Raw genomic sequence first — 25,460 nt, 5'->3', positions numbered from 1 at the left:
AAAAAAGGATTAAATAGTGTTTTACACTATATATATATATATATATATATATATATATATATATAAAAGGTACTATACGGTCGACCTTACCATAGGCTTCCGTAAGGTCGAGCGTTGGCATAACGCTGGCCGTCGGATGCTGAAATAAAAAATCAACGGCTCCCGTCAAAATGGGATTTTCAATGTTGAAACCGGTCGTTCCGGTTACATTACATCCCTACCCCTGCAACCTTTTCTCCATCGGACTCAATTCCAGCCCTCCCTCTCCCTCAATCCCTGCCACAAGCGACGTCCGCGTGTGGCCCTCTCTCTCCACCACCAGCAACCGCCTGCAGTCCTCTCTCTCCCTCTCTCTCTACCACCAGCAACCGCGTGCAGACCCCTGCAACCTTCTCTCCATCGAACTCAATTCCAGCCCTCTCTCTCCCTCAATCCCTGCCACGAGCGACGTCCACGTGCGGCCCTCTCTCTTCACCACCAGCAACCGCTTGCAGCCCTCTCTCTCTACCACCAACAACCGCGTGCAGCCCTCTCTCTCCACCACCAGCAACGTTCGCCTCCACCTCTCTCTCCCCCCTTCTCTTAAGATGTTTGTTACAGCACCATAAAGGCTGATTCTAGTCATCTTGTCACGAAGATCAACAATAAATGACTGCAAGACTTTGAAAATGTAAGAAAATAAGCAATAAGATTCTACTTAGCGAAAGAAAAATAGTTAAATATCTTAAATTTACAAAGGAAAAAAAATGTAGAGGAAAAGAACACACACACACACACACACATTGATGATGTAAGAAAGTAAGCAATAAGGTTTTACTTAGCTGAAGACAAAAACACACATGCATGCACACACTCTTTCAAGGGTAGCTACTTTTAGGCAAACCTCCTGGCTTGCTCTGCACCCATACCTCAATCATTGAGCAGTCATTTAGGGGCCTTAGCTGGTGATCTTGGCTATTTCCCAAACCCACTCACCCACCACACCCACACACCTGGGTGCAGTGATCCAGGATGCCGCCCCACCCCTCCACATCAGAAAAGGAGGCCAATAATAACATCTAGAACTACAACAACACAATTATGAACTATTTATCAATCAGTATTTCAGTTTTGGAATGACAAAAGCTGGCTGTTCAACCCTGATTTCTGCAATGTGTTGATAACGGTGGTTTTGCAGCCACATGTGACTCCATGAAGTAGTCTGGTAGTGATTCTTGGAAGCCAGCATCTTGCTCTTTTGACAGTTAGTTGACAGGGATAGGTTCACTTTTTTCCAATTCTTTTACATCTGAACTCATTAATGGACTTCGAGAACCTTGCTTCACTAAGGCCAATGTGTGTGTTTAAGTAAATTGCTTGCACTTGACAAGCATAAGCAAACAATCTCCAAAGCCCTAGTTCTTTTTTTTTTTTTTAGCATAACAGAAATAAAAGGTTTGCAACCTAGTAAAAAGAAAAGGCAAAATGCAAACATCATTGAAAAAAGTAAAGTTTCCAAAATGAGGATGATGGTATACTTACTCTGAAAGGATAATTACTGAAGTCAATAGAACCTTCAGAATTGTAGGGCAATGCCACTTGAGAAACTTTAGGACCCTGACTTTGACTCAATCCATTCAACAGCCTTGATCCTTGACACCAATTTGGTGTGGATGCTACAAGTACCTAAGAAACATACATGTCATGGAACATTTAATGTAGACAATGCATGGCTGTCAATGAGCATATTCGTAATTACCTGCTCTTCATGTTGAATAAAGGGGACCAAATATAACTGTGTGGCACTACCATATTCAAGACAAATTTCAGCATTTGTTTGCATATCACTGTCTATAACATTTGCAATGAAAGGTCTATCCAGTGCAAGCATACTTCCTACACTGAAAAGAAGTTTTAAGGATGGGATCATGGCAGCACAAGCAAGATAACATGAAAATCCAAATTCAATTAAGAGCCTACCTGAAAAGATTCGCAAGGAGAACCTGCTCTCCCCACAAGAGAAACTTTAACTTGACACCATCATTATCAACAAGAGTGATTTGTTTTCGCTGTAAAAAATCGAACCATGCCTTCTAGTCTACCTTATGAAATCCCAGATCTATGATGCTCATTCCATGCCTGCATAGAAAACCAATCAAAATAAGTAGCACAAGGATGTGCTTGGTAGAGATATCAAAGAAGGTTATGATGGCTAGTAAAATCTGTAGTGGCAAAATACTTTTTGACAGAAATATTTAGAGCCTGAATGCCCGAAAATGAGTTCATCTCATTTTAGTTAATCATAATTATGTATTAGAAATTATGACCTCTAATACATAAAATGAGATGAACCCATTTTCAGGTGTCCACCAAACTAGACCTAATGTTAATCAGGAAAAAATAATAAGATATCAAGGTAGTAACATCTCGGAAGGCTTTCTATAAAAATAACACATGGATGTATTGCATCCAATTGAACAAAAAGATGCAATAGTAACTGAATGCTAAGATAGGTAAAACAGAATTTGCCCATTTCCACTTTATGGCTCCGGTTGGATGAATGAAGTAATTGAATTGCGAACATTCAGTTTAATAAAGACGAAATGATAGAAATTAATATGCTCTGCAGTATTCAGAAAGAGGAAGTAGCCGTCAAATTGCATTTATGTTTTTTTTCAGTTTGAGTTGAAAGTAACGCATTTGAAAGGAAACAACATTTGTTAATTCCACTTTGCTAGAATAATTCAAATATTCAATTCAATTTGATAGCGCATCGAAAATAACCTATTAGACTAAAAATTTCAATTCAGTTCAATAGCGCATACAAACACTCCATTCGAATTAATTACAGCAATCAAATCAACTTGGATTATGTTTTCCACTAAGATCATACAAAAGAATCCCAACTTGAGAAGGAGATCCAGTAGAGGGAAAACAGTGATGAAGAGATGAATATGAAACAAGTAGAAATATAAGACAACAGAACCAAAATAAATTGCAGCAGTAAAAAGGCAAAGTCAGCTGAGGTTGTATATTTTTAATTTGGGATTGGATGCATTTATCTTGGTGATTTTGATGAGCCATGATCCAAGGAGCTTTGCTAGCCTCACATACACCTTTACACATCACACACGTACCACCTTCGCACATGTGTAGGACATCTGAGCCTCACTGTGACAATTATTCCGTACGATGCTCCCATGAAAATGGACAGAACTCATACATCACTGTGGGCCCCACAGAGCTCCTGTGTGTGCCGAGCTCGGGACACGGGTAGTACCCCATCAGCCAATCTGCGTACGTGAGTGGCGACTATACGCTCGACCTTACCGTCAGATGAAGGTGGTCGCGGCTGGGGGTACCGATTGAGGGAGAGAAGGGGGGAGAGAGAGGTGGAGGCGAACGTTGCTGGTGGTGGAGAGAGAGGGCTGCACGCGGTTGTTGGTGGTAGAGAGAGAGGGCTGCAGGCGGTTGCTGGTGGTGGAGAGAGAGGGCCGCACGTGGACGTCGCTCGTGGCAGGGATTGAGGGAGAGAGAGAGCTGGAATTGAATCCGATGGAGAGAAGGTTGCAGGGGTCTGCACGCGGTTGCTGGTGATAGAGAGAGAGGGCTGCAGGCGGTTGCTGGTGGTGGAGAGAGAGGGCCGCACGCGGACGTCGCTCGTGGCAGGGATTGAGGGAGAGAGAGGGCTAGAATTGAGTCCGATGGAGAGAAGGTTGCAGGGGTCTGCACGCGGTTGCTGGTGGTAGAGAGAGAGGGCTGCAAGCGGTTGCTGGTGGTGGAGAGAGAGGGCCGCACGCGGACGTCGCTCGTGGCAGGGATTGAGGGAGAGAGAGGGCTGGAATTGAGTCCGATGGAGAGAAGGTTGCAGGGGTAGGGATGTAATGTAACCGGAGCGACCGGTTTCAACATTGAAAATCCCGTTTTGACGGGAGCCGTTGATTTTTTATTTCAGCATCCGACGGCCAGCGTTATGCCAACGCTCGACCTTACGGAAGCCTATGGTAAGGTCGACCGTATAGTACCTTTTCCCATATATATATATATATATATATATATATATATATATATATATATATATATATATATATATATATATATATTCGCAAATAATAATAAAAATTGTTTCATTTGAAATAATATTTTCTTTCACTTTTCTGTCCTTTGTCATGAATTCGAACAACAGGAAATTTAGTAATTTGAGATCAGCAGTGGACAGCTGAGATGAATTTCTGCTGTTATACCAAACTCAAATCTTAAGGTGTTCTTGATGAAAGGCAGTAGAAAATGAGCACACAAATCTTATCTCAGCTGTCTATTTAATACCCACATGCTGGACGGTTAGGATTGTTCGATCAATACTATTTTTGGAGCCATTCTCAATCCACAGTGTCTGGCTGTCGGTCACACGTGTGCAGAGGCTGAGTTGCAAGACACCATACAATAAACTGCGGCAAACGCACACCATAGTCAGCGACTTAACCATGGTTAAGCAGCTTCGGTGTGCTTGTGTATATATACGTGCGTTTTCCTCGGCCTTCTTGCAAGCCTTTCGTCGTCTTCTACGAGCCGTTGGATCCATGACCCACCCGGAACGTTGAGCCCCCCGAACCTCTAATAAGAGATACGTAGTTTCAAAATTCCCAACTACCCTTGTGAGAATTTCCAGGATTTTGCTTTGCTACTGCGTATTGTGCTACAGTACTCGGGGGGAATCGAGGGAATTCTCGTCCTTTGTGTCATTTCCAAGGCCGGAAATACCGTTAACCGCGTCGGAAATGGTGTGGGATAGCTGGGTTTCTGAAGATTTTGGTGGATTTGTGTGTTTTTGCTGGTGGGTGTGATAGATTTCTGGAAAACAAACTGAAATTGGATGTTTACGCGTCGAGAAATTGCATGTGTGATGGAATGAGATTGGTGCTGAGGTGGGTTTGGTTTAACTGATTCTAGAGAGTGGAGGTTGGGATGTTTGGATGAAAATCTGAGATGGGTTTGGTTTAACTGATTCTAGAGAGTGGAGGTTGGGATGTTTGGATGAAAATCTGAGATGGGTTTTGATTGGAATGTGGAGAATTCAATAGCTGAGGTTGAAATTTTGAAATTGAGTTTGTCTGAGTCTTCATTTGAATGATTGGAGTGGAACAAGTAGAAGAAACCCAAATACAAATGATTTTCTTTTTTCTTTTACTGTGGTGGTTTTGAGAGACTACAGTGTTGTTAGTTTGGAGAGAAGACATTGAAGAACCCCAAATTAAAAAAATTAAAAAAAATACTTCGTTTTTTTTTTCTTTACTGAGGTTGTTGGGGGATCTGAGAGAGGTGGTGGTTCTTGAGTTTTTTTTTTCTAAGGTGGGCCATTTTGGTCAGTGGGATTCTCTGGAGAGGTGGGGCATTTTACAGAAATCAAGGTATGGAGAGCTCCAATCATGGGCTGTTTTTTTTTAATTCTGGTGCTTGATTGAGAAACAGTGCGCTTTTGTTTACACCACCCACCATGCCTTACTCTGAATTCCATCAGATGGCCAAGGGAAAGCTCGATTCAACCAAATTGAAGATGAACAACTGCCCGACCGATCTTTCTTTTCCGTAAGATCAATTCTCTAGTTCTGCATTTTCTTTCATCATTCAATTCCCATCTTATTCTTTTTTTTTCTTTGGCATTGGATTTTATTCGTCTTTGATGGTTTGATGTAGGTCTGATCATGAATTCCTCGAACTGTTGTGGGAGAATGGTCAGATTGTGATGCAAGGTCATTGCAGTAGGACTAGAAAGAGCTCCATGTCACCTGGTGTTTCTTCATCTCATCACAGCGGGACAGTTCAAGAGAAAGACGTCGGCGATGCTGTTTTTCCAAAGACGACGAGGTACGGAAGGCTGGAATCTGATGTGAATGGCGTCTCATCATCAGTTCCTTCAGCCCCTGTTGGGATGGCACAAGACGATGAGATGGTCCCATGGCTGAATTACCCAATTGAAGAATCTTTGCAGAATGATTACTGTTCAGAATTCTTTTCTGAATTATCAGGCCCCAATCTGAAATCTCTGTCGGTGCAGAATAGTACCGTTCCTGTTGAAGGAAAGGGCCGCTGCGGTCAGGTTATTAGGGACACAAACATAGTTTCAGCACATGGCCGTGAGAAGCAAGAAATTAGAAAGACATTGAAAGCCGTTGGGAGTGACGCCTGGCCTGTTAGAATTAGGAGCAGCCCATTATTTCTGTCGTCACAGCAACACCCAGCTTCAGACCCAAAACCTACATCGAGAGCTTCAGCTTCCCTTGCCAATTATAACAATAACACACAACAAGCACATTGCAGGAATTCAAGTCCGACTGAGACGCAGGTGGCGGCAGCTGGGATGCTTAGTTCGAAGATGCTGAAGAAAGATCCATCACCTACAAGGCCATCGCAGCCTAGTAACAATACCGGGTTGATGAACTTCTCCCATTTCTCAAGACCCGTAGCTCTTGTTAAAGCCAATCTGCAGAGCATTGGTTCTGCGGCTGTGGGCGCCTCAGGTGTAGATAAGTTCAAGGGCAGTGACAAGGTTTCCGTCACCAGTAGTAATCCCATCGAACCTTCGGTGGTCGAGTCCAGTAGCTGTTTGCAAGGCACTGCCACAGGCCAACTAGTTTCAGTGCTGGCGAAGGTTGATTTAAAGTCACCCAGTATAACTCCCCAGGAGGTGGCCTCCGCCAAGAAGTCAGAAAAGGTTTGTCAGGAAGATGAGCCCACGAATCATAGGTCCCCAGATCACCTTTGTCAGAGTTCAAGCTTCGCAGCGAGCGTTGCTGAGGGACAGCTAGAGAGCGAAAAAGCTTTCAGGCCTGCAGCAGCATCTTCTTCTGTATGTTCAGGCAACAGTTCTGGGGGAATGTTGAATTATACCAAACATGGGCCGAAGAGGAAATGTCGGGACATAGAAGAGTCTGGATACCAGAGCGAAGTAAGTAAAAACCACTTCATGGAGCTTTAGAATTTTCAGTTGACTACTGAATTCTGTTCTTGATTTCCCATCTCATCACAGGCTCATTTTAATAGGCTTGAGTTTTAATGCAGGATGCTGATGACGAATCTGTGGATGTAAGGAAGCCGACTAAGTGCCCCAAGCGAAGCCGCGCTGCAGAAGTGCATAATTTATCAGAAAGAGTGAGTGGGAAAGCAAACGCCTTTTGATACTGAAATTGTTATCTTATGGTTTGTTTGGATACACGGTTGAATTGAATTGTAATTCATTCAATTCACAATGGGCAAATGACCAATGTGGGGTTGCAACATTTTTAATTTATAATCACAACCAAACCCCTAATTGCAATTCCATATCTTTCCAGTTGGATATGAAATGATGATAATCGCAATTTTGGGGGCCAGTCCTTTGTCACAAAAGGAGTGGGGGTTGACCCTGTTTGGACGCAATTTGGCAAAGGGGGGTTTCGCAAAAGGAGTTTTCAAGCCTGCTTTTTAGGTGACTCATCTAAAACCAATCCAATTAGTTTTCGACGACTGGGCTTTTATTGCCTATTTTGTTGAATGGGGGGAATCAGATGAGGGTTTGCAAAATGCATCCAAACGCAACACACCACTGTGGTTTGGCTCAAAGGGGGGTTAATGCCTCGAACCCTCCTTTCAAGGGTGCATCCAAACAGGCCCTTTTTGAATTGAATCATTGCAATTCAATTCTGTTGAACAACTGACTGCAGCCTTGGTTTGGACTGTGAAGTTTAATGTGGTGCTCATATTTACAAACAGAGGCGAAGGGATAGGATCAACGAGAAGATGCGTGCGTTACAGGAACTCATACCTAATTGCAATAAGGTTGGATCTTGTAGTTTCAATTTTCTCAAGTTGCTTGTCTTTCATACAGTACTTAAATGTATTTTTTATCATTACATTGATAAGGGTGTGTTTGGTTGCATCAAATATCTTAAAGTTTCATGATATTGCATGCAACCAAACACAACCTAAGTTAGGCTGGTCTGTCTTTCTGAGTTCCTCCTCATAGTGTGTGCACTATCCATTGAAATGCAAACATTATACTTTTCCTCCTTTTCTCATAGCTCTTTGCTAACTTGAAATCTGTGTCATTGAAAGGTGGACAAAGCTTCAATGCTGGATGAGGCCATTGAGTATCTGAAAACCCTTCAGATGCAAGTACAGGTAAAATACATCTTGGTATATGGATTTATTAATGGAGGAATTGTACAATTCTTGGGCTGGAGTTGGTATGGTTCTCTCAGCCTTTCAGTTGGTACTAATGGGGCCCATGGTTCAACGGTTTTGATCACTGAACAATGGACCCAACTCGTAGAAACTGCACCGTACAATCTCTTGACCTGAGTATTGTATAATTTAAAAGTGTCGACACTGTTATGTTCATCTCATTCTCATGAGCTTAAATTTTTATTCCTTACACAGATCATGTCCATGGGAACTGGGCTTTGTATGCCTCCGATGATGTTACCTGCAGGAATACAAAACTTACGTGGACCGGCAATTCCTCATTTCCCACACATGGGTGTAGGGATGGGAATGGGCATGGGTATGGGTTTTGGGATGGGAATGCCTGACATGGGCTGTTCCTCTAGCTACCCTTTGATTCCAATGCTCCAAATGCATGGCCCACAATTCCCTTGCTCATCGATTCCAGGACCCACAAGTTTGCACGGGTTGCCCGCTTCGAGCCTTCAGATGTTTGGAATCCCAGGGCAAGGACTTCCCTTGTCTCTTCCTCGTGCACCCTTCATTCCTTTGTCAGGGTTTGCAACAAAGCCACCTTCGGCGCCTGATTTCTCAGTGGCAGCTTGTCCTATGCCTGTTCCAGATTCGGTTCCACCTTCAAGTTCAAAGGACCAGATTCAAGACGTAAGCCTACAAACAATGCATAAAACAAACACTGAATGCTTACAGACTCAGCCATCAACTCAGGTTTGTGCTTTTATCCTGGATCCATTCCTCATTCAGTTAATTAAGGACATGTTTGGATGCTCTAAATTTGACTTGCAGTAATCCAATTCAATATAGAAGAAAATTTAGAATGACAACCAAACCCCCAATTTGAATTCTGTGTGTTTCATGTTGTACATGAAACATGAAACAATCATAATTTCATGGATGCAAGTCCCTCATTGTAAACGGAATGAGGGTGGTCCCACTTTGGTCTGTTGAAAAGTGGGACGCACATCCTCCCCGGGGTCCAACTAGTAGATCTCACACTTAAACCGCTCTGGCACACACATCTACCACTTGCGCGTTTGGGCTGCTTTTTTATGAGCTTATGCAAGTAGAACTCATTTTACTAATTCATTCTAGTCAACTTCTGTTGCCTGAAATTACTTCTTTATATGCAGACTTTGACTGATGACCGTCCGTCCTAGATCCCATGATCGGAGAACTTGATGGGCAATTGAGATCGGTTCTTAATTCAATTTGTTCATTTACACAGTTATCATTGGGAAAGATTCTTTAGCATGGAAATCAACCTATCATTGGGAAAGATTCTTTAGCGACATTAAAGGAGCTCAGAACCTCTGTAATAACCATCTAGTGGGCAGTACTAACTGCACAGAATTTTGGGCTTCAAAGAGAAGTGGCATCATTCACCTTTGTAAATTCGATCTTGGGGTCAATGTAGTTAGTGGGGATCTCGTACATGGCTTGATTTGAGAAGGATGTAGTTGGTGTATTTACACCTCTGTAAGTGCTTCTTTTCATCAATGCAATGCCATTTCTTTCTGGAAGATGTTTATGTTTGCCTGGCGCTGATCTATTCATTATTGTATTGGTTTTGGACTGTGTTTGAATTTTTCTTGATTTCAAATTCCTGTGGAGAGAATATTACAATACGCGAAACTGTTCAAGGGTTATAGCAGTTGAAGCATCTAAACAGAAGTGAGACTGAGCTATTCTGAAATTCATTCCTTTAATTCAAAAGAAGTTGGAAATTTTCTGTGCTTTTATAAGCAACTTTGATTCCTTGGAAGAACTGCTTCCTACTCTAGTCTCAATGCCAAATGCATTTTGGATGATAAAATCCTTTTCAATTTTGCATTTCACTAGTATACAATTCATGCAGGGATGCCTATACAGCATCCTTATTCAAGATCCAGTCCATTCATCATGTCAGGCCCACCTTGGACGTGCTACCCTAAGAATAAGCTGGAGGAGCACAAATGAACATTTTATATAGTCCTCTTCGACTTTCCTCTAACTGCCCATTTTCCTTGTATGTGTGGCCCACCTGATGAGCTGACCTACCTGATCTTTAGAACAGAGCATGCTCGTGATGACCCCTCTTGACGAACAGCCCCGGTCACACAAACGTGAGCATAGGTGTGATGAATCTCCTTATCATTCTGCCTTCATGTGAATCTCCTTCATGTTTTCTTGATCAATAACTGGGGCCCACTTTCTTGTTCTTGTCTGGACTAAACATCAATCTATCGCCAATCACCAGTCATAGGCTAACTTAACATTTGACTGATTTTACAAGCATTATTCCCGTCAGAATCCAATTTTCGCAAGGGAAAAATTGGTAATAAAAATTCAAAAGGCAACCCGGTTGTAGGTGATCAGTTCACTTAATCAATGAACTTATACTCAATGCATACGGTCCCTTTTTTCAGTCGTTGTGATCGCCTGGTAGATCATCTAAGGAAAAGCTTACATTGGGGATATACCCTTCATCCTTCATCTCCAAAAGCAAGCTCTCTAGAATTTCCTGTATTTCGTTGAATTCCGGATGTAATCTGTCTCTTGCAAGAAAGAAGTGCACAGAACATCCCACCTGAATCCAACTGTTCCCAGGCTTCTTTATCAATCCCCTCTCTTTTATCATTGTTCTGACCTTCAATGCGTCCGCCCATCTCCCTGCAGCAGCATATGTGTTGGATAAAAGGACATAATACCCTGGATCTTCTGGATTCTTATCAAAAATCCTCTTCCCAACAAGCTCAGCGAGTTCAATTCTTTTGTGGACTCTACAAGCCCCAAGTAGGCTTCCCAAAACATCAATGTTCGGCTCGAATGGCATTCTCTTTATAAATTCCCATGCCTCGTCAAGGCATCCAGATCTACCAAGAAGGTCCACCATGCATGCGTAATGTTCCATCTCCGGCGTAATACCATAGTCTTGAATCATGGAATTATAGAATGACCAGCCTCTGTCAATCAGACCGGAATGACTACAAGCTGATAAGAGGGCGATGAAGGTGACTTTATTTGGCTTGATTCTCTCTTTCTCCATTTGACTGAAGTACGAAAATGCCTGAGCTGCATTACCATGCATCCCCAGTGCAGCGATGATGGTGTTATACGTCACGACATCCTTTTCAATCATCTGTTCAAAAACATTTATTCCAAACTTCAGGTACCCACGTTTGCAGTACATGTCTATAAGCGGATTCATGACGGAAACTATCGACCCAAGACCATTTCTAACTGCGTAACTGTGGATTTCCCCTCCCTGTCGCAGCATCCCCAAGCGAGTGCAGATCGGAACAACGCTCATGATGGTTATCGAATTGGGTCTAAATTTTGATTCTCGGATTCTACGCAATGCCCCAAAGGCTAATTCAGTGTCCCCATTGAGAGCATACCCTGCTATCATTGAATTCCATACCGCAATGTCCCTGTCTGATGTGATTTCAAAGACTAACTCTGCTTCTCTCATGGACCCGCATTTGGTGTACATATCTATCAAGGCGCTCGAGATGAATGCATCAAACTCTAACCCATTTCTTATGACAAAGCAGTGAATCTCCTTTCCTTGTTTCAGCTGTTTCTGGTTAGCGAATGCAGGAAGAATGCTCGCAATCGTAACTGAACTGGGTCTCACAGCTGATCCCTTCATCGCAAAATACACATCCAAACATTTGTCGTACTCACAATTCTGCGAATGGCCCGCAATCAAGCTACTCCAAGAGATTACATCCTTGGATTCCATGTAACGAAACAGATGACAAGCTTCATTGGTATTGCCACATTTACAGTACATATCAATCAAAGCATTTGAAACACACAAATCACTCTCAATTCCGCAAGTTATGGAGAACCCATGCAATGCCATCCCTAGCTGCAGAGATTCCAGCCTACCACTGGCTGGAAGAACTGTGGCTACAATCACCGAATCAGGGCTCAGTCCTTCTAATCTCATCCTTGTAAACAGCCCCAGTGCCTCGGACCAGTCCCCACTCTGCACAGTCCCACAAATCATTGCAGTCCACGAGACCAAATCTCTCTGAGACATTCCATCGAACACACACCACGCCTCATTCAAATTGCCGCATTTGGCAAACATATCTATCATGGCGCACTCCACAAAAATGTTGGGTTTTGCTCCGCGGCGGATCATCTCCCTGATCTTCTTCCCTTGTTCAAGATCGGACAGTTTGGAACAAGCCTTTAGAACAAGTGGGTAGGTGAAATTATCAGGCGTCAGACCTTCCGCGATCATCAAATGATAGAATTCAATCGTTCTCGCAAACTGGCCGGCATTGACAAAACCTCTAAGAATCGAATTCCAGGTGAAAACGTTCTTTTCAGGAAGGTGGTTAAACACAATGAGAGCTTCTTGGAGGCTATCAAAGCTCAGATAAACATTCAGAAGGTGTGATGCCAGCTCTACATTGCTGTTTGAATTGAAAAGGCCATTGACTAGCAAAAGCCCATGGATTTTCCTAGCTTCATGCAGATGGGTGGATGATCTCAAGAGCAGGGCCATGATGTTGTGGCAGTTGGTTTTGGGGGAGATTTGGGTGGGACCCACATGAAGATATGGGTGGGTCGCGTAATGGGCAGCTGGGATGCTTTGGTTTGTGTACTTGGGGTGAGAGCTTGCAGGAGGCGGTTTGGATTTTGGAGGGAAATGTCTTTGAATGGATTTGGAGAAGCTTGCCCTCGAATGCATGTTATATGGTGGTGTTTGGTTGCTTCTTGTTGTTTGATGGAGAAGCATGGTTTAGCTATTGTATTTCATATTTGGGTGGGACCCACATGAGGATATGAGTGGGCCTTGTAGTGGACGGCTAGGATTCTTTGGTTTGTGTGGTTGGCTGCATTGAGTCGTTTGAATTTTTGGAGGGAAATACAGCTTTTGTGGTGGTTTTTAGTTGCATATGGTGTGTTTCATGTATTATCAAGAGACTTTTTCACATGCAAACGCTCTCCTTTTTTCCTGGCAAATGTCACTCGTGTGGAACATCCGATCTGTGCAAAAAGGTGGCTGCACCGTACAGATCATCCGGGGCGAAAATGGAACGGATCCACTCAGGAGGTGGACCATACGTATACATTGAGGCAGATCATCGGCTGTCCGTTGATTTCATTGGCGTAGTCCTCCTGATGAGTGGGCCGTTCTGTTTTTCGCCCTAGATGATCTTTATGATATGGCCCACCTTTTGAATGGCTTGGATATTGGCGGGAAAAGAAAATGTTGTTTGTGAAAAACTACCTATTCTCTAATAAGGCAAAATTGTCTTAGCAAAAGGGTTGTAGGTGACACACGACTCTGTATCTTTGCACAGTATGCATGGGTTTTTGGTTCCTACAGGTGGGGCCCATGGCCCGGTAATCTTGACCATTGGTCTATTGGGCCCCACCATGGATGGACCAATGGTATAGGTATCCTCGGTAAGACAGCTGTTGTGCTTCAGTTTGTGGTGGACATCCAACGGTGGGCTAACATATACAGATATTGCCTCGTGAACACGGCTCCGTGGGGCCCTGGTGATGTATGTGTTTTATCCAAGCCGTCCATCCGTTTTGCCAGCTCATTTTAGGATATTAGCCCAAAAATGAAGGAGACCCAAAGATCGAGTGGACCACACCACAGGAAACAATGAGCATTGAATGCCTACCTTTGAAAGCTTCTTGGGACCACAGAAGTTTTGGATCAAGCTGATATTTTTGTGGACAGGTTGGATGACAAATAAACATCATGGTGGGCCCTAAGAAGCTTTCAGTGGTATCATCCCCACTTTTTCCTATGGTGTAGTCCACTCGACGGACGGCATGGATAAAACAAATACATCACAGTGGGCCCTACAGTCCGATCACCAGGGATTTCGGTGGTGTTGGGATCACCACCCAATCCGCTTCCCATCATGAGGCACTGAGAAATTATACACGTGGAATGATTTCACTAGAACCGTCCAAATCTTCTGGACCCACATTCCATTGAGGAATACTGTGCGGGTGCACTTATTTTTTATACTCACTACCCACACGTGTGAGGGACTAGAGCCGCTCATCAGGCAATCCCCAATGTAGATGTCTTGCCCGAAAATAAGGCCGATCCCTTTGTACATGAGCCCAAAAATGAGACAGAGTATAAAGCTTCAGTGAACTCTGAAACCTTTCTACGGCCTACGATGACTTGCATCGATCACCCAACCAGTTCATAAGCTCAAACAAGCATGGAAGAACAGTAAACAAAAATATCAACTTCATCCAAAACTTACAGCTCCAAAGAAGTTTTTAACCGTTACCATTCAGTACCATTGTTTCAAGTGGTGTAGTCCAATTGCACCTTTGATCCTTCTCATTTTTAGGCTCATCCCCTAAAATGAAATGATAAAACAGATAGACAACATGAATCAGACACATTCATCACAGTGACCCCTGAAGATTTTTTTTCTCCCCATTATTAGTGTCAAAAGCCAATAGCATGAATTCACTTAGAAAGTAATAATAACTTTTTTAACAAAAAACGAATGACTCCGTCGAGTCAAGCCGAGTTGCACTGAGTCAACCGAGTTTTTGAGCCGACTCGACTAGTCTCATAAAAACCCAAAGGATTCAGGCTCACCAGAGTTTCCAAGCGACCTGGCTTAGAATCTCGCTGAGTCAAGTCAAACTCGGTCAAGTTTCAAGTCATTGAATTTGTAGAATTTGTAGAAATATGTACCACAGAACGCCCCGTATTTGCTGATTCAAAATGTACGTAACTTGTAAATGAAAATAGGGATATAAGCCAGTAATTTCTATTGTAAGTAGAAATTTCAAAAACCATGAAAGGATGCTCATGCAGATATGAAAGAGCCCTTTCTTAGAGCTATAGTTTCAGATACAAGGAAATTCTCCATAAAAATTCCATAATCAAAAACAGATTTTCGTGGTTCCTGAAATGGTAATAAGTTGGCAGCTAAGAAATGTTGCGGGCATGTTTGGGTGCTGCCGAGAATGAGTTTTAATGCATTTTTTCCTTCTGATCTGTGCTAACAACCATTGCCAGCACCTGTCAGAAGCGTACCAACAGTGGATTTGAGCTAAAGCCTGAAATTTCAGTGGAATAGGTTTTTTTTTTTTTTTTTTTTTTTTTTGTGATGACAAGTTTGATGAATGGTTCAGAATTATATGTGTGAGAGACAGTCAATCTCTGCCTCATTAACCTCAATTTTTCGAAAATGGGGGGCAGAAGCTTTCCTGATAAATGTCAGCCTCTGAAGATATAATGAGAAACGAAAAATGGGTGGCACCCAAACACACCCAAAAAAAATTCAGAAAGAAGATTCTACAATTGAGGAATTCTAACCAAAAGAGTGAGGGCCCTAGAGATGTTTCTACCTTGTTGGCAAGGAGAGTCACATGTATACACCAAAAGTTTTCAAACAGGCACCAAATTTTGCACCATCCTCATGTTCCCAGCAGAGCCCGCCTAGTGCATGGCTCAGATGCTCCACACATGTGCCAAATTGGCATGTGCTGTGTGTAATGGTGTGTACAGGGCTACTAAGCCTTGATGGTGGTATGATGAACTTGGTCGAAGCACACCCATCTACTTCCACCAAGACAGGTGGCTATGTCCAGGATACAGTTTCAGTTTCAAGTTTGTTTGTTCAAGTACAAAGGAAAATATGAAACATATATTTCTTTGTAAAGAACCAAGTATTCCAGTTATTGGCACATGAAAAGATCTGCATTCGTGAAAAGACACGAAAACAAAATGAAATAAATAATATTCATCTTACATTGTAGCTATGGAGTTCACGGATCTATACAGCTTCCAGCTTGAGATTTGATAACGTCTGGCTTAGCATTTCTGCCGATGTCTGAGTTTCCACTTCCTTTGTTGCACCATCTGTGATGGTTTCAGCAATTTGCACAGCTTGTGTTTCTTCCACTTCCTTTGCTGCACCATCCATGACAGTTTTGGCAATTTGCTCAGATGGTGTTTCATCTCCAAGTTCCATCTCCAGCTTCTTAAATTCCTCTTCGATATCTTCATCTTCGATATCTGCATATTGAAGTGGTATTTCTGCAAGAACAATGGATAGGCATTGAAACAAAGAACATGAAGAATAAATTGTAATCGAGGTCTGATATATACACATGCATTACAGAGAAGAACAAAAGATACTTTGCCTTCGCCAGTAATACAGCTTCTTCAGCTAAAGGCCAGCTAAAAACATCTCAAATACCTACCATCAGCTCATGTGTACACACCACATGGTCCGCATCACATGTAGGTGTGAGATCCAATCCATCCATCGTGTTGGTCAAGCCGCGTAGATGTTTTTGAGCCCAAAATAAATGTGGTCCACTCAGCAGATGGGCCCCAATATGGGAAATGGGTGGACGGGTTAGGAAACTTAACTCTATTCAGAGTGTACATTTGTATTATAACTATGGCCCACCTGACTAATGGATCAACCTGATTCTTGGGTTGGGCATCAATGTAGTGGTACCCCCTCTGATGGATGAATTGGATCTCGGACATATATGCCATGTTGGCACATGTATGGCCTGTACATGAGCTGCCTTGTACACCCATGTGGGCTTAGCAATCGCAAAATAAATATACTAACGAAGTGAGCAACATGGAATCTTAAAAGAGAACAATAACAAATTACCTAAAGCTTCTTCTACTTGCTTCTGAGATGCAATACTCTCATTGAGTTCTTCGAGATGAATATGAACTTCTTCGACGCTGATGCTGTTCTCCTTGATTGCTCGAGCTCCAATTTGGATGGCTTCAGAAACCTTATATTTGGGGTGATGAGCAAATTCAAGAAGAATTTAGCAAAGCACAAATTGGATGCCAAGCCAAACATCGTTGCGACTTTCAGAACGTCCAATTACAAAGGCACCCAAATTTTATCGTAAAGAATTGGAGACCATCCAATCAAGTGCTAGTTTACCTTCTTTGTGGATTCAGCATTTGCAATTATATTGAGCACTTCTTCAACCCGATTCAAGAGTGAAGTGCATTTTTCTCTGCTTTCGGACGTCAGTTTTAACTGCCGGACATGTCTGAGAGCACCTTTTTTGTTTCCCGACTTAATGAAATCTAATGCTGATTTTCTCGACCTGGGCAAAGAACAGTCAGGTTTATGCATGCCCAAGTTCTCCCACAGAGCATCTAAAGGCCAGAAAACTAGTACGAAGGAAGGTAAACAAAAGGATTACTTCTCATAACGCCGATCAATCACATCAAGTTGTTGCCGAAATTTTTCCGTCGTCCAAACCAAGTGCAAAGTATCGTAATCAAGACTTGAGATATTGGGAACAGCTTGGGGCACAAGAGAAACTTTCACCCCCTGAAACAATGACAAAACAAGTGTATTCAACGAATAGCACTTAGCAACAAACATGGAACATGACAGGAACTATCCTGTCCTGAATGAGACCATAGTTTAAAAACCCAAAAACACAACTCGACCCAACTCAATAGTTAATAAATATAAATTCAAATATCTAGGAATAGTAGTAAATATTTAAAATAATTGCATATTGTATAAGTATTAAAAAAATCCCAAATGAGAAAGCGAAGTTGCACTTGGCTTGCTGGTGGAGAGTGTGTGAGTAATGAAAGATGTAGTGGGTTTATTGCCCAAACTTCTCATACTAGTACTTTTTATTAAAAAATGCTTCATAGAGAGAGTGACTTGACCCAAGTCTCAGCGAACCGCATCAAATCGAACGAGTTATCAAGTTTACTCGATGAGTCTTCCCAAGTCAGTGTCAGAAACGAGTTTCCTAAAGACTCATATCAATATCACGTCGGGTTGAGTTGACCCGGCCGAGTTTTGAGTTGAGTCAATGAATTTTAGGACTATGAATGAAACCTGTATGTATGAGGTATCGATCAATCAAAATTATACAAAAGACCCATAGACTGCACCTCGATGAAATCCTTTTGTCTGATTGAGAGATACCGTGCTTTCCCGCATCCAGACAAATAGCTCAAGATCGCATAAGCTTCATCAGATCCTTTACAGATGCTCTGGAACTCTGCAGTCGTAACAATACAACTGGACGTCCAATGATTTTCAGACAAACCCTTGACAACTTCAGCAGCACTTTCCTAAAATTTAAATTAATCAAACATGACTCAACAGATTGCATCCCTAAGAAAACAAAGATGAATGTGGAAAGAAGCTATCGGAGTCAAGATAACAAATGGAAGAATAATATATACCTGCATTAGTGTCCTTAGGATGAGATGGTCTTCAAAAATTTCTTGAGGAGTTGATGATTTGGATATACCTATCAAATGTCCTATTCTTTTAAACATCTGGTAGAGGCTCCGACTAGTTGGGTCCATGAGATCTCCACTTCTTAAAATGTCACCATTCTTGTACATTTCAAGCTGGCAAAAGGTTAGAGGAAATATCAGAAACATAACTGACTAAAATACTTAAACAGAAGTCGTTGTTGATGATATGCATCGATTGACCCTCCATCTCCACTATATATAATGCGAGTAGTATTTGTGTGCACACGCACACACTAGCATGAGGTGTAAGCTACACACTACTAGATTTTTAATCAAGATTACACTTAGTTGCACCAATTTCATGAGATTCTACACCAAATTAGACTGATTAATAATTAAATTTAACAAAATTTCATGATATTTGGTGCAACCAAATGCAACCTATAGTAATAAGAAAGGGCAATGATTAAGTTAAAGGTAAAGAAGGAGCAACAAAACTGAGTTACCAATGCTATTTATATTATTTTACTAGAAGCATTAAAAAGATTAACTAATTTTTATTGAAAATAGAAATACGTAATAAACATTGAAAACATTAATTGATTTTAATGTCGTTGTAAAAAATAACTTGTAATGTGAGCTACATAGTGTAGCATATGCAAATTATCATGTAGCATAGGCTGAACATGACTTAAGCTATTTTCATAAGCTATGTGGCGTTGAGACTAAGTTGTTGCATGCTACATAGCATAGCTATTTAAAACACTGGGGCGTGTGTGTGTGTGTGTGTTGTGGGGATGGCTTCAATTGATGGTATTTTTGTCTTTTGAATTATTTTATACATGTAGCCCGACTTCCTCTTTGCGTGTAGCCCACATGGAAGAGTGGTATTAGAAGACCATGCAACAAGTAAACGCAAAAACGAGGTACGTCTAAAGCTTGAGTGGGACATAGCCCCAAAGAAAAGGTGAGATGAGTCACTAACCAATGAGACTCCCTCCCTCAGACAGCTCGGTCCATGCAAGAATCATCCTGCAATATCTAACATGTCCAAGAATAGCATCCATGTACGTAAGACGTTTTTATTATTTATTTATTTATTTATTTATTTTAGTTTTTTTATGGGTATGTATGTAATACATCTAATAGACAAGATTTCATTTTTTATAATTAAATTAATTGAATGAGCATATTTAAACACAGAATTTTTCTTGGAATACCTAACCAATTTGACCTGGAGTTGATGAAGGAGATAGGCATCTAAGCATGTCCTTGTTATGGATGGGGCTGACGGTGTGGAAGGGTTAAAAGCTGGTTTTTAAGGATTTATTTAGATCAGTCAGTTCAGGGACAATGTCCGCAGTTTTGTATTGATGCATGGTTTGCAGCACGGCAACAAGGTTTCCTAATCCCTACAAGTTGTTAAAGAATCACAAAATGACAAGACTGAATGTTAAGCCATGCAAGTAGAAGAATATTTAGAAGAATATTGAAAATGATCCTTCTAATTAAAATACATCAAGGAATCCCCTCATACAAATAGAAGAAAAGCTACATGAATAATGAATTGATAATGATACAGACAGCTTAGGACAAGATGCATTCGTATATGCTAACACACTTTCTCAGACTAGAGAATGGATGACCATCATTTTCAGCTCTTGTTGGAAATTGAAGCCTTCTTGTGAGCATTAGACTAAAGGGCTAAGAAAATCAATGCTTGAGCATCAACCTTCCATATTATGCTGAATGCATTCTAAATCAGCTTAGGACCTGCTAGCAACATGGGATGAGATCCGATTCTTCCTGGTCTTAGCAAGGATTAAATTCGTTTTGCTGAATGGCCGTAGTGGAATTTGGTAAGGTTAGGCTACCTACCATTGTTGTCATCTTCGTGAAGATATCCTGACTAGCAACTAATCATTTCAACCTTTTGTTTTAGGAAGAATATCCTCCCAACATGTTTTTATTGTACAAGCTATTTGAAGAAAACCCCCACCATGTCATAACAGGGGCTGAATCACCGCAGTAGTGTCTATATCCTTGCACTGTACATATCACCAAGTATACAGCAGGCCGGACTACTGAACCAACAAGGTGTCATTTGCGGTTGGGGCAGAGCGGACAGGGAATCCATAAATTGCAAGGGAGATGCATATGGGAAGATCATCTTGGACACATCGAACTTGTATTTTGGCACTAGTGAGTCACACTGACTTCCGAACCAAAAACTTCCAAATATAGTCCCAGTCTATCAAGAAGAAACACATGCAACCCTCTGTAGGTTAAAAGTTCTACCTATTTTGCATCCTCTTATCATTTCATAGCCCTAACCAACATAGCATTAGAATAATGGTACATTTCATAAGAAAGATATTCAGCATTGGTTGAGACGTCAGTAACTATTACAAGGATCAATACCAAATAGGCAAGAAGCTCACCAGAACAGCATCGATGCACAAAGGCGTCAAGCCTCCTCGAACAAACCAACTGTTCTTCACCTACATTAAGACTGAGTTAGTTGGACATGTATGCTAGAGACCCATCAAGAAAATGAATCTAGACATATCTTCGGATGCAAGAACGAAATGCATAAATGCAAAGAATAGACTAAAGCTTCCATTGTTGCTTTTACAGAAGTGTTTCCAGATGGAAGGAGATTCCAAGAATGTAATTGGATGCATCAAAAGGGGGTCCAGTGCTTCCTGGAAAACCTTCATGGAGAAATGTTTCAATGCGTGGCAATGGCTTTTCACAAGCAGGTTATTGAATTCACTAACATTGAAAGACAAATCCCTCGAGAACAGTATACCCAAATGGGTGTGACACAAAGCATTAAAAAAACAAAAAAGAAACCTTTTTTCTTTATTGAGAATCAACACAAAATACCCCAAATGGCAAAATAAGTTCAATAAGAAAAGATTTTTCCTTTCTTTTAAAAAAAATTAACATAAAAACCGCATAGACAAGTGTTATAAAAAAAAATTGTTTTTATTTTTTTATTTTTTTATTTTTTTTCCATTCTATAAGTTTTCTTCCAAACCAGCATTCTTACCAACAAATTCAAGTCCTCTAGAAAACTATAACGGTGCTTACGGGTGTGTAACTGAACTGCAATTTGATGATGACCAAACCATCAATTGCAATTTGGGCCAGAACCATTTTAATCCATAATGACGACCAAACAGTCAATTGCAATTTGATGTATTTCAAGTTCGCTCTGAAACAGTTGTGATGATGATTTTTGGCTGGTCCTCATCATGAACGAATTGGGACTGGCCCCATATCCGGCGGAATTCTTCATTGAATTCAGGTGCTGCGCTTCAATTCGTTCCAACTGATCATCCAAATGCGCCTAGACTTATGAAACAGAATCCAATTGAATACAGACCTCGGATGCTTGGATGATGAAGACGCCCAGATGCCGAGCCACCTTCAGAATCAAGTCCCTCCAGAATAAGAACTTGGGCTCCCAATCTGATCTCTGTCCACTAAATGCCTTGAATCGAGCTGCTGACACGACATCGTCGTCCCAATCGGGCACTTCCCGCCATATGATTTCGGCAACCGAGGAATTCATGCAGACCCGATTTTCCTTTTCCCCCAAGAAAAAGGAATTCAAAAGGCTTTTGGACGTTGGGAGAAAAGGAAAGAAGAGGCGCTGGAAAGCCTGGAATAGAATTTCCCCGCCAAAGATTATTTCGGTTGGAATCGAATTCAAATTTACGCGGGAAAGGTCCAACGGTCGGAAGAGAGGGATTTTGCAGGGAGTGTGTTCTGGGACCGAAACAAGCCCTAGAGAAGCATTTGAACTTTCTGGAGGGGGGGACATTTTCGTCCTTTTGAGGGTGAGGAGTTATATATACTCAGGCTGCCTGTGACGGTTGATACGCGAGCAGTCAGATATTCTGCACATGCCACATCTTAGCTGGGATAAAACCGACTAGATTGTGCATGCTACTGTCTCCAGGTTATAATCCCAAGATCATATTTTTTTAATAATCCTAACATCTGATTCGTGGACACTTGTTTGTGGAAATAGGACCGTTGGATTTTTTTTCGTTTTTAACCGTCTTATAAATGTCCACCAATCTGAAAGTAAAATAATATTAATCTTCATTTCATGAGAAATCTATACTATATAACATAATTTGGACGGTTTATTCGATAATTATTTTCCACGTGTCAATTTCTAAGTGCCTGAGTATCATCCATCACACTCTGCGGAAGTTTTCTTTTGTCTCTCTTGGGAAATGTTTGGGTCAGACCCGTCTGACCCGATGTTAGAGGCCCAGTGTTCGAGGTCCATTGCTTGATGGACGGGCTGTGTTTAAGAAGAGCCCATTAAACAGCCCAGCCCATCCGTTTAGGATGCTGAGGGCATTTTTATCAAATATTATACATGACAGGGCACACCTAATGAACAGCCCAGATCTTGACAAAAATGGGTGGGGGCCATGGGCCAGGACTGGGCCAAACAAGAAGTCAAAAACCCTCCCGCGGCTCCCACTAGGGCTGTTCGGATTGGGTTGGTGCTCAACCCTAGCCTAACTCAAGGTTCTTATACCTCAACTCAACCCAACCCCACTCTGGAGAGGAGAATTCTCAACCTAAGCTCAACCCAAGGGTCTTGGCCAAATGGTGGATACATGCTAATATTTTCATTATTATATCAGTTTATTATATTTTCAATGTATGTCTTATTTTTTGCACCTATGATTTTATTAATTATATATGTAATTATTTATTATAAAGAAGTTCATTCTTTTAAAAACAAAGAAGCTAAAATATAAGACAACTACTTTAAAAGTTATGTTGTATAGCATGCAATCTATTTAGGAGAGAGAAATCCGGCATATCTTGTTAACTTGAGTCATTAGAAGTGATGTGCACCAATGAAACCCGATGACGCTAGAATTTCTAATGCTTTCGTTATAGACAATCCGTGGTCAATTATAATTAAGTTATATATTGATCGGTCCGGTTGGGTCAGGCAACCTAAGACCTCAACCGGGGCCCAACTTAAGTTTGGTCGGGTTGATGTTTTGTATAACCTAAGCTTGAGGTCAAACCCGATATATCTTGCCTGGGCCCATCCCAATGTTGGGTTTGTAACAAGTCTGGCGGTTGAACCCGCCTGACTTTCAGCCCTAGGCTCCACCGGTGGGAGTAGGATTTTCATTCCAGCTTTCCCCACATGTGCGTTGTGGGCGATCTAAGCCTTCCATCATTTAGACATGGGTTTATTTGAATGATAGCGTGGTTTGCCTACCAAAGATCAAAATCATCTAAGACCTTGCGAAATGGACGGTGTAAGGATCTGTTTTGTATTCCCTTACTTGGATGATCACCTTGATCATCTGATTAATATATTCGGGAGACGTGCAATCTACGGGTACCACTCAAATCCAACGGTTACAATTGATAAAAGGTGGCAGACCCCGGCCCACTTGCGTTTTACAATTGATGAAAGGTGGCAGACCTTGCACCCACTTCGTATGGCTTATTTAGAAACTATATATATATATATATATATATATATATATATATATATATATATATATATATATAGATCCAAAACTACGGGGGGCCACGACATCAGGAACTAAGGAAAAATGATACCAAAACCTCTAAATTCAAGTGGTGGGACCTACCTTATTTTTGGATTGTCCTAGTTTTTGGATATGGTGAAAAGGGTCCTAGGATAATTGATCGTTGGCCGGATTTAACCCAAAAACTGGACACGGATTGCCTGTGACCTCAAACCTATGGTCGGAAGCTAAGTGGGTCCGAAATCCACTCTGTCCATCTGTTTTGCCGGATCATGATCGAACATGAGACTAAAAAATGAGGCGGATCCAAAACTAACGTGAGACACACAATAGAAAACAGTGGAGATTGACATTCGTGGGGCTACGGAAGTTTTGCATCAGAGTAATAGTTTTGTGTTTTCAGTTCATCCCAATGGGAATAACCTTATGAACGGTTTGAATGGCACATAAACATCGAGGTGGAGCCCTTCTTGTGTGGCCCACTTGAGTTTTGGATCCACCTTATTTTTGGGCTTATATCTCAGCACGAGCTGGGAAAATGGATGGTGGGGTGGATTTCTCACAAAGATCACAGGGGAGGAGAGGGGAGAATTAGCCTTGATTGTAAGCTACAGGATCATCTGAATGTCTGTCACGCAGGGCAATTAATTTCTCCATATTATGAGAGAATTTTATCCCCAAATGAGATAAATCTAAAACTTAAGTGGGCCATACCACATGAAATAGTTGCACTTGAGGCACATCATCATCATCATTTAAACCTTATTCCAATTAATTCTGTATGAAATAGTGGCACTTGAAGTACCCTATCGTCTCGTCTTGCCATTTCTTTTGAGTATCTAATTATGTTAGACTATATGTCATAAGTCTTTTCTTATTACATGTTATTGATGTCTCAAATCTTTTTAGCAACAGGTTGTCGATGTCATTAACAGCCCGTTCGATGCCATCGAGATTTGTTCGATGCATTAACAGCTACTCAATGCCATCGAAAAAACTCGACAATTTTACAATTGGTTGCTGGACACTTTTGGTGTCCTGCTAAATGCCATCGAGGGAAGTTTGATGCTATCAACAAGTTGTCGATAATATCAAAGTGCCATCGAGAAAATTTGAGAAATTCATATTTAGTTGCTGAAACGTTTTAGTATTTTGTTCGATGCCATCGACAATCTATTAATGCCATTGAAGTCTCATCAAAGGTGTCATCGAACAATTGCATAGAAATTACGTAGAGTTGCGTAAGTGCGAAATTTGTTTTCTATTTCAATTGTGATTCACCTATAGGCTATGTATAAGGGTGTAATTGAAAATAGAGTGTATCTCAAAGCTTTTTAATTTGTTCGTAGGATTTCAAGGGTGTTGCTTAGGTGATTGAGGTTTGCTCGAATTGGGTAATCTCTATCTCTTGCAATTTTCTGCTTTCATAATGGATATTTGTCGCTTTGTGCCAAGGTTCTTTTTCGAAATAATTTTTTCACATTAAATCCAAAGTA

The 25,460-nt window shown here is 41.4% G+C and overlaps 4 protein-coding genes across 8 annotated transcripts; 1 reads left to right on the top strand and 3 right to left on the bottom strand.

Moving 5' to 3' along the window:
- Positions 1-355: 355 nt before the first annotated feature.
- Positions 356-2,039, bottom strand: LOC131225936 (uncharacterized). Its single transcript, XM_058221547.1, has 4 exons — positions 1,960-2,039; positions 1,739-1,880; positions 1,522-1,665; positions 356-652 (listed from the first exon to the last, which is right to left on the bottom strand). The coding sequence occupies exons 2-4, from the start codon at positions 1,868-1,870 to the stop codon at positions 356-358; spliced, it is 573 nt and encodes a 190-aa protein (XP_058077530.1). The 5' UTR covers positions 1,871-1,880; positions 1,960-2,039.
- Positions 2,040-4,520: 2,481 nt separating this feature from the next.
- Positions 4,521-9,424, top strand: LOC131224765 (transcription factor PIF3-like). Of its 2 annotated transcripts, XM_058220110.1 has the most exons (9): positions 4,521-4,938; positions 5,000-5,387; positions 5,498-5,565; positions 5,674-6,925; positions 7,039-7,128; positions 7,729-7,794; positions 8,071-8,136; positions 8,395-8,904; positions 9,327-9,424. In XM_058220110.1, the coding sequence occupies exons 3-9, from the start codon at positions 5,498-5,500 to the stop codon at positions 9,351-9,353; spliced, it is 2,079 nt and encodes a 692-aa protein (XP_058076093.1). In that variant the 5' UTR covers positions 4,521-4,938; positions 5,000-5,387; the 3' UTR covers positions 9,354-9,424. The 2 variants fall into 2 exon arrangements, with proteins under 2 accessions (XP_058076093.1, XP_058076092.1); XM_058220109.1 differs by having other exon boundaries at positions 5,000-5,565.
- Positions 9,425-10,418: 994 nt separating this feature from the next.
- Positions 10,419-13,373, bottom strand: LOC131224764 (putative pentatricopeptide repeat-containing protein At3g01580). The gene has a single exon (XM_058220108.1). The coding sequence runs from the start codon at positions 12,929-12,931 to the stop codon at positions 10,598-10,600; it is 2,334 nt and encodes a 777-aa protein (XP_058076091.1). The 5' UTR covers positions 12,932-13,373; the 3' UTR covers positions 10,419-10,597.
- A 1,025-nt stretch (positions 13,374-14,398) lies between these two features.
- LOC131224762 (uncharacterized) lies at positions 14,399-22,214 on the bottom strand. Of its 4 annotated transcripts, XM_058220104.1 has the most exons (9): positions 21,804-22,136; positions 20,854-20,913; positions 18,395-18,565; positions 18,098-18,280; positions 17,383-17,513; positions 17,115-17,283; positions 16,827-16,956; positions 15,945-16,231; positions 14,399-14,534 (listed from the first exon to the last, which is right to left on the bottom strand). In XM_058220104.1, the coding sequence occupies exons 1-8, from the start codon at positions 21,990-21,992 to the stop codon at positions 15,969-15,971; spliced, it is 1,296 nt and encodes a 431-aa protein (XP_058076087.1). In that variant the 5' UTR covers positions 21,993-22,136; the 3' UTR covers positions 14,399-14,534; positions 15,945-15,968. The 4 variants fall into 4 exon arrangements, with proteins under 4 accessions (XP_058076087.1, XP_058076090.1, XP_058076089.1 ...); XM_058220107.1 differs by lacking the exon at positions 14,399-14,534 and having other exon boundaries at positions 15,818-16,231; positions 21,804-22,214; XM_058220106.1 differs by lacking the exon at positions 14,399-14,534 and having other exon boundaries at positions 15,818-16,231; positions 20,854-20,902; positions 21,804-21,922.
- Positions 22,215-25,460: the final 3,246 nt, after the last annotated feature.

This window comes from Magnolia sinica, chromosome 14 (assembly GCF_029962835.1).
Source record: "Magnolia sinica isolate HGM2019 chromosome 14, MsV1, whole genome shotgun sequence".
In the NCBI taxonomy this organism is placed as follows: Eukaryota; Viridiplantae; Streptophyta; class Magnoliopsida; order Magnoliales; family Magnoliaceae; genus Magnolia; species Magnolia sinica.
The sequence above is the reverse complement of the archived record's forward strand: the minus strand, read 5'-3'. Positions and strand labels throughout refer to the sequence as shown.

What these genes read in the sequence shown, in the direction of transcription:
- LOC131224764 (XM_058220108.1), bottom strand. Translation starts at nt 12,931, where the DNA reads ATGCTTCTCCATCAAACAACAAGAAGCAACCAAACACCACCATATAAC.
- LOC131224762 (XM_058220107.1), bottom strand. Translation starts at nt 21,992, where the DNA reads ATGAATTCCTCGGTTGCCGAAATCATATGGCGGGAAGTGCCCGATTGG. An exon ending in TCATCATCCAAGCATCCGAG is followed by an intron (nt 20,914 to 21,803) that starts GTCTGTATTCAA and finishes GTCTTAATGTAG; the next exon opens with GTGAAGAACAGTTGGTTTGT. An exon ending in ATTGATCGGCGTTATGAGAA is followed by an intron (nt 17,284 to 17,382) that starts GTAATCCTTTTG and finishes TTCTTTGCCCAG; the next exon opens with GTCGAGAAAATCAGCATTAG.
- LOC131224765 (XM_058220109.1), top strand. Translation starts at nt 5,474, where the DNA reads ATGCCTTACTCTGAATTCCATCAGATGGCCAAGGGAAAGCTCGATTCA. An exon ending in AGTCTGGATACCAGAGCGAA is followed by an intron (nt 6,926 to 7,038) that starts GTAAGTAAAAAC and finishes GTTTTAATGCAG; the next exon opens with GATGCTGATGACGAATCTGT. An exon ending in CCCTTCAGATGCAAGTACAG is followed by an intron (nt 8,137 to 8,394) that starts GTAAAATACATC and finishes TTCCTTACACAG; the next exon opens with ATCATGTCCATGGGAACTGG.
- LOC131225936 (XM_058221547.1), bottom strand. Translation starts at nt 1,870, where the DNA reads ATGCTTGCACTGGATAGACCTTTCATTGCAAATGTTATAGACAGTGAT. An exon ending in TTATTCAACATGAAGAGCAG is followed by an intron (nt 1,666 to 1,738) that starts GTAATTACGAAT and finishes TATGTTTCTTAG; the next exon opens with GTACTTGTAGCATCCACACC. An exon ending in TCAGTAATTATCCTTTCAGA is followed by an intron (nt 653 to 1,521) that starts GTAAGTATACCA and finishes AAAGTCTTGCAG; the next exon opens with TCATTTATTGTTGATCTTCG.